The sequence below is a fragment of the Astyanax mexicanus genome, chromosome 12 (genome assembly GCF_023375975.1).
Source record: "Astyanax mexicanus isolate ESR-SI-001 chromosome 12, AstMex3_surface, whole genome shotgun sequence".
NCBI lineage: Eukaryota > Metazoa > Chordata > Actinopteri > Characiformes > Acestrorhamphidae > Astyanax > Astyanax mexicanus.
The window spans coordinates 44,830,991-44,839,280 of NC_064419.1; the positions used below are offsets into that span (position 1 = coordinate 44,830,991).

The 8,290-nt window shown below is 35.3% G+C and overlaps 1 protein-coding gene and 1 long non-coding RNA gene across 2 annotated transcripts in view; one reads left to right on the forward strand and one right to left on the reverse strand.

The window, feature by feature from the left end:
* The window catches only part of rimkla (ribosomal modification protein rimK-like family member A), a 43,861-nt gene extending 42,040 nt beyond the window's left edge, over nucleotides 1-1,821 (reverse strand). Inside the window, exon 1 of the mRNA XM_022671042.2 lies at nucleotides 460-1,821. Coding sequence (XP_022526763.1) covers nucleotides 460-622 — 163 coding nt within the window. The 5' untranslated portion in view covers nucleotides 623-1,821. The remainder of the gene's footprint in view (nucleotides 1-459) is intronic.
* The window catches only part of LOC125806157 (uncharacterized), a 437,736-nt gene that overhangs the window by 202,136 nt on the left and 227,310 nt on the right, over nucleotides 1-8,290 (forward strand). The gene's annotated exons all lie outside the window — the stretch shown is intronic.

Sequence of the window (8,290 nt, forward strand, 5' to 3'; positions counted from 1 at the left end):
ACTGGCTAAATAAAGCTGCAACTATGGCTTTGGCTAGTCTGATAAAAAATGTTTTCGATTGGTCAACGATTATATCTGCTATGTCCTTCAACTTTTAAAAAAAACAATTGAAACAGAATAACATGAGCATTAAATGACATTTAATGTTGTTTAAACGTGGAACATAATAATATTTATTGGGAATTGAGTCCATTACCAATTTCCCTTTGCGTTTCTGTGCCAAGCATGTAACGTTACTGTACTATCACAAATTAACGATTAGTCGATAATAAAATCTAAAGTCGACCAATTTAAATAATCTATATTGTCGATTATATCGACTAACCGTTGCAGCCCTATGGCTAAAGCACAGCCATGATGCCATGCTGCCATGCTGAATTAGCTAGCCGTTAACACGCCAAACAAGTAAGAAATAGAGCCAAAAAACAGAATAAACACATAAATAAGGGTTATATTTACCGAGCTGTCCGTCTGTGATGGTTATAACGATCTCGTCCATTAACAGATAGCGGAATTCAACGTCGTCCTCCACGCAGCGCTCCTTCAGAGCCCGCAGGATCTGGACCTGGGGGTACTCCTGACTGATGCGCCGGTCGGTCACAAACCACACCCGGGAGCACATGGCTGTGTTAATGTTTAATATCGGGCTGAATTAACTGCTTTGTGTGTGGAATATATACTTTAACAGACGTTTATAGGCGTTTAAACGAGGGTTAAAGCCTCGAAACGCCGTGAGAGAGAGCGCGGGGGTGATCCGGGGTTGGGCGGGCAGCGGTGGGAGAATAATAAAGCAGAGCTGGGATCCAAAACAACACAATGGGGATGCAGCAGCTACACAGTGGCGGGCTGGTTAAATAAAGCTAGTTTAGATAGTAGTCGGTGTTGTGCCGAGTTGTGCTATCTAGACTAGTGTACGTGTTTCGATTTGATTAGGAATTCTAATAAAAAATACCAACATTAGCAGCTATTAGCTAGTAGCTCGTTATATTAGAAGAACATCCTCATCCCTAGGCTGGATAAAGATGTAGGTTATATAACTATATATATTAAAAAGTCACTGTATAATCAGGGTAAAGTACGTTAGCAAGCTAATACTAAACAAAAAAATGAGATGATAAGAAAAAAGAATAAATAAAAATATGTATTGGTTACTATTTTAAAAAAAAAATGTAATTACCAGTTAACACTCAAGCAACTATTGAAAACTACTTGAAACGTTTAAATAAAAACCCCACAAAAACGTAAGTAAAAAGTAATAAAATAAAAATTAATGATCAGCGCATGCGCAGTACAGCCGAGAAGAAAGCGATAGAAGCATACATCAATGGGTAGCTAGCATAACTCAACACAACACTCTCCCTCTCTTTCATCCACAAAGCAGGTTCTAGTATACACAAATAAGGGTAAATAAATAGAAAAACGAGTCGAATAATTTGATTAATTCGAGAAATTCAAGTAACGTTAACTCGAATCTCCACAGATGAAAACTCGGATCTGACTCTTTTTAAATAAAAAAAGATGCGCAACAAACTATGAAACTAGCAAACTGTTAACGATCAAACAAACTACTAACACCTCCACCAGCACGAGGGCACGAGCCGTGCTGTGATGAGCCGCGCGCGCGCCCCGCGCAGACAAAAGCCTCCGCAGCGAAACCGGCGTGGCTGAACAATTCGGATTCAACAAGATGGTGGTGGACGGAACGCGCTAGCTAGCGTTAGTTAGCTGAGCCGGAGACCGCAGCAGCAGGAAGGCAGGCGGATGGATGGATGGATGGTTGGTGGTGGATGCTGCTGCTGCTACCGCCGCCGAGCCAGACCCGCGCGCGCTGCACACTGCTCGAACCGCCGCTCGTGCTCAAACGCTGCACGCTTATTTCCAACCCCGCGATTCTACCCGTCACACACGCGCTTCTCCGCTTTCTGCTCGGGTTTCACAAACAGAAAAAACACTCGCCCACCAATCAGAAGCCTCGCCCGGCTCCGCTCACAGCCAATCACATAGGCCACTACAGAGACGTTGGCCAATCAGAGCGGAGAAAACGCGGAGGCTCGAGTGTCCGCGAGAGGCAGCGAACCAATCCACCGACGAGGAAACACAAAAAGGGGCGTGTCTTATGATTGCTTTCTATTTTTTCGATTTTTTTTGACGTGTTAGTGAGAAAGAGGGGCGTCCCGGGAGCGCGCGCTCGTCTTCCCCCAGAACCGGTTCAGACCGGGTTTGGGCGGGTTTTGGGGGCTCGCTCACTTTATGGTGGTGCTGCCGCTGCTGGAGAGTCTACAGAAGAAGTACATAGTGAAAAAAATGGAAAATACGAGAAAAAAAGGTTCATTTTTCATGCATCAAGCATACTGTGATCATGCTGTTGATATTGGTGATTATTGGTGATTGATTATGGACAGACTACTAAACACCTATATATTATGCACATGCTTATTGTTTATTCAGTATTTACAGTATTCACATTATATGCTGATACCTGCACCTCTTGTACATTGTTTAATTCGTCATTGCACTGTGGTGCTGTAATGCTGCAATATATGCATATAGTAGGAAAACACCTCACATGTTACAATTAGTATGGATCTGTCTGTTTTTTAGAGTGATTAAGGGGAGTATTATTATTATTAGTAGAAATAATAATAATAATAATAATAATAATAATAATAATAATAATAATAATAATACACTTTTTAATTTTCTATTTATTTATTTGCTGATAGTCAATCAGTCTGCTGCACTGTGATGCTGTAATGCTGCAGTTTGTGCATATAGGAGAACACGTTACGTCACGTGGCATGTTTGTTGTGCCGATCATACAGAAGAGGATATAATGATGTCTCCTTAAGATTCTTTAAGGTTGTTATGATCAATATCAAAATCAAGTATCTGTCTATCTGATTGTTTAGAGTGATTTAGGTTGGTTACAGGAAAGCTAGAGTAGTACTAGACTATCATATAATTATGTTGTATTAGATTTTGATCAGGTTATAATGCATGGTCATTCTTATAAACCAACTATTATTTTTTTTATTAATATTAATATTATCTTACAGTGCCTTTTAATAACTAAAAGCAAAAATATATTTATTAGTAGATATATTTATCGGTTATGTAAGATATTTAATGTTTAAAAAAATGAATGAAAAGACATGGAGGCAGAACTCATGTGACCTTCGTGGGAGGAACAGTGTTATGAATAAGAAAAATGACCCAGCTCTGCTTTGTTTATACCGTGTGTGTGCGTGTGTGTGTGTGTGTGTGTGTGTGTGGATGGGGGTAGGGTGTGTTTTTTTTCAGTTTTTTTATGATGTCACAATTGACCAATAGGCAGCCGGAATGGACCGGTCGGTCTCCCTGTCTTGTGGTTGCGTTACCTCAGTAACACTGAGCAGAATGACGATTTAAACCGGTTTAATCTGGATTTTAAGCGTTGCGATATCGATAAAAGTGAATCAGCTCCCTTTACTGATGATGCACCTGGTGCAGAGATATAGCTTTAACTATACTGACTGACCGGCATTACCTAGACTAGCTTTTAGCTTTAGTACAGATGCTAGAGGGTATGTCTTAAACGCCTCTGTGTTCCCTATGTAGGGCACTAGCTGTATTCCTGCTGAAACGTTAGCTAGACCAACTAGGCAATGTCTTAAACGCCTTTTTGCTCCCTATGTAGTGCACTGGCTGTATCCCTGCTAAAACGTTAGATAGACAATCTTTTAGCTTTACGACAGATACCAGAGGCTGTGAATTAAAAGCATGTGTGCTCCCTATGTAGTGCACTAGCTGTATCCCTACTAAAACAAAACATTAAACAAGTATAATAAAACATTAAATAACAAAAAAAAAAAAAAAGTATAATATCTATCTTTTAGTGGCTTCAAATTGTAGCTACCTGGTTTAAGAGATAATCGTCAGCGCTGATACTCAAGCCTACTGTACACAATGTTAAAAATACTGATAAATACCATGTGACTTTAACTAGCTGAAATGCTGTTTCTGCTGCTTCCAGCCTTGTAATGTTACCTGGATATAACTGATAGTATCTTGGTCACAGTAGAAGTGTTTTCACCTGTAAACACTTCTGAAACTAGGCTACAAAAACCCACAAACTTTTCATTTTTCATTTCACCTGAAGCACCAAAACAACAAAGTTTGACTGTCTTAACAGTAAAGGTAAGCAGACACTGCATATTATTGTCTATATATGTGTACATGCGGTGTATATATATTTGAAACCAGTATTTTTACATTTTACTTAAATACTAAAAAGCTTGAGTTGATACTTCAACTTCTACAGAAGTTTTTTAAACCCAAATATCTATACTTCTACCTACAGAGTAATTAATGTCGATATTTGCAAACCTTTGAATTAAACACATAAGATAAAACTAGTCCATGGAAGTAGTGAAACTGTATTTCATGCTATTCTTTGGGAGCACTACGCACTATATAGGGAGCAAGGAGCCGTTTAGGACGCAGCCTGACTCCTCATTCAGTGCACATTTCCACATGCATCAGTTGCTTTACGGTTCACTGGCCCCGCCCCCTCGCTGACAAAATACATAAATCAACCGCCGTGCCAGATCCCTCAGCCAATCAGCTTTCACTACGTCATCTACTGGGCGGAGCAACATTCGCTTCGCATTCCATTTTTTCCTCCTTTTTTGAGGGAAGTTGAAGGGGAGTTAAGGGAAAGTTAAAGCTCTGCAGATTTAAAAAATATATATATTTTATTTTATTTCTATTTATTTGATTAAAAAACGTATAAATAAATAATAATTAAATATATGTATATAAAATATTTTAAATATAAATTAAATAAAATATATTAAATATAAATAATATTATATACACTATGTTTATGTTTACAATACAATTAATTTTATATTTTTAATTTTATTTATTTGTGTATAAATTAAATAATCCTAATGGACAGAAACAATAAGCAGAATGTAAAAAAAAAAAACGTAAAATAGATGTTTAAATGTTTTATTGGCAGTCAGAAAAAATAATGGTATAAATTGTTGGCTGAATTAAAAAAAATATATAAAAAAAAATATATATAAAGATATATATTTTTAAATGTTTTTTTTCTCTCTGAATAATCATATTATATTAATATTATTTATTATATTTTCTAAATTATAATACTGTATGTCAGCACCTAACCAGTAGCAAACAGACTCATAATAATAATTAATTAAAATTATATATAACTCGTCAGATTTTTTTTTTTCATATAGTACATTACATTTAAAACGAGTAAATACATTTTTACAATTTACAATATATCTACCCTGTGACTGGCTTTTTTATCACAGAAATTATTGGATAAATTGGTTAATCCGATAAATCGTTAGAAAACAATTTGTGAAAAATAAATGTTCTCTCTTTTTCGTGATAATCTTAAATGATTAAATTATTGTTTGACTATAATATTATATGTCAGCACCAGTACCAAACCAATAGCAAACAGACAAAATAATTATAGAGGATTATATTTCCTATAAACTGAATTTTATTGTAAATCCTGAAAGGCTTGGCTTATTGAAAGCATCTCATAAAAAAATCTTGAGTGATGAAATCAGAGCTGCTGTGTAAAGCCTGCAGCTGCAGTGTGATCACAGGCAGGCAGGGGTTGTGATGCTAAATCTGGTAAACTGGTTCCACTGCAGTGATGTCTGAGTGAAGCAGTGCTGCTACCTGCTGGAGATACAGGCAAGTGCATGAGTGCATCATCCAGAAGGTGTGATTACTATCCAATATTAGTGTTGCAATAAAGTTTGGACACAATTCTTCTCATTTATGTGCATATGTTTAATTTGTTTTAATGATTTTTTACATTGTAAATTTTATATTGAAGACTATATATTGTGTTCAACTGCACTACCCCCTTTCTCCATTACACACACAAACTAAAGACTGTACTTATACACTGTACATTCTATCTATCTATCTATCTATCTATCTATCTATCTATCTATCTATCTATCTATCTATCTATCTATCTATCTATCTATCTATCTATCTATCTATCTATCTATCTACCTACCTACCTACCTACCTACCTACCTACCTTAAACCTATACAGGAATTCATGCAGAATTATTTATTAAAAAAACTACAATATGTTTTATACTTTAGATTCTTCTAAGCAGCACATTTATTTTTGAGGACAGATCTGCAGATTCTTGGTGAGATTTTAATCTCAGTGTCTTCATGAGGGAGGGTCATCTCTTGAAAGAAGGAGTTCCTGGAGGTGCTGAACAATAGTTGCTGCTTTTCTTTCCTTCACGCTGTGAAGCTCCAGCTCCTCCCAATTAAATCACCTCAAATCACCATCTCAGTTCATCAGGTTGAGATCAGGGGATTAATGTGTAGGAATAACACTTTTTTTTACTGTTTACTACGTAATTCCACATGAGTAATTTTAATAGTTTTCATGTGTTTAATATTAATCTACAATGTAGAAAATAAATTAAATAAAGACATACATAAAGAAAAACATTGAATAAGAAGGTGTGTCCATTTTTTTACTGCTACTGTACTTTTAAGCCAATTTATTTAAGAGAAATGTATAAACAATGTTTTGGACAGTTTTCTCATCCCTGGTCAAGACTGAATAATAGCTGCTTTACAGTGCAGGGGGTGTTTTATGCTCTCTGCTGGCAACAAAGGACATTACATTACATTACATTTGGCACACTCTTTTGTCCAAAGCGACTTACAATAGTCAAGTACAAAAGTAATAGAAGTTAAAGTTAAAAACGTCTTTAGATAGGGCTTAAAGGAGGTCAAAGGGAAATAATGGTATAGAGGAGTGCAGGAGGGGAAGAAGGAAATGAGGTTAGAAGTAGTTAGTGTGTAAGAGGTGTTAAGAGAGTAAGTGCTCTTTGAAAGGACAACTGCACTGAGACTGTGCAGAAGTCTGCAGCACTGTTTATAACATTTACAGCCAAAATATCTGAAATCCTCTGATTTTATATATTAACCTAATATAAACTGTAATGCTTGTGTGTTAAAGATGTATATTTTCATCCTCAATATTCTATGTTTTAGAGATATATCTTTTTCTGATATAGATTAGTTAGATGTAAGTTGTGTGTCTATCAGTTTCAATAAGGTTTTAATAATATTTATTTTTAAACTCTCTGATTGTAAACGAGTTCTATAACATTTACAGCTAAAATATCTGAAATCCTCTGATTATATGTATTGGCCTAATATAAAATGTAATGCTCGTGTCTCAAAGATGTATCTTTTCATCCACAATGCTCTATCTATTGGAGATTTACCTATTCTGATACAGATTATTTATATTTTAGTTTTTGCGTTTATCAGTTTCACAAGGTTTTAAGTAGTTTTCAACTAGTTCATAATATTCCATGTACACACTCAAGGACGATATTAGGGACTTTTATTTTGACAGAAGATTCGTTTAGGACATTTCGGCCAACACACTGATAAAATATAAGTGTGTCTTTATATATATATATATATATATGTGAGTTATATATATATATATATATATATATATATATATATATATATATATATATATATATATATATATATAACTCAGTAGAGCTTAAGTATGATGTGTTGCTGCTTGTGTGTTAAAATGTGTTTAAAATGGGCATTATGTAAATAAATGGACAGTGTTTCTGGGGAGCCAATCCTGCAAAATCAAGATCAGCTGGTCATCAAGAAAAAAATACATACACTAGCTCTTTACCAACATAGGATAATTTTTTTTTCCTGGATGGCCAGCTGGATTGAAAAAGGATGTTTTTGCACAGAGCTAGAGCTGCTGACAAGGGAGCTGTGTCTGACCCTAAAATAGTCTTGATAGAATTGAGTCACATTTGCATACTTCAGCTGTTTTTTTCTGCTATTGAAATCTGATTCCATCATATATTGTGTAATTCCCTGGGAAAAGGATAGTAATAGTAATCAAAACCTTAAATTAAAGCCTTAATGTCTTATATTATATTTACTCATAACAGTTGATTAAGTCGCAAACCTATATTAGTCATGCCAAAATAAATAAAGAAATAAAGAAATAAATAATAACAATAATAATAATAAAAATAATGTGATATACTGTGAAACCATCAGAATCTTTTTTTTTTTTTTTTTTTTTTTTTTTTTTTTTTGCTCATACCGCCCAGCATTAATATATATGTGTAGAACAGCCTGGTTGTTTAGTAGTCCAGTAGCTGCAGTGCAGTATGGCCCTTTATCATCAATGACTTTATTACTGCAGTTCTTCTCCTGTCAGACCTCT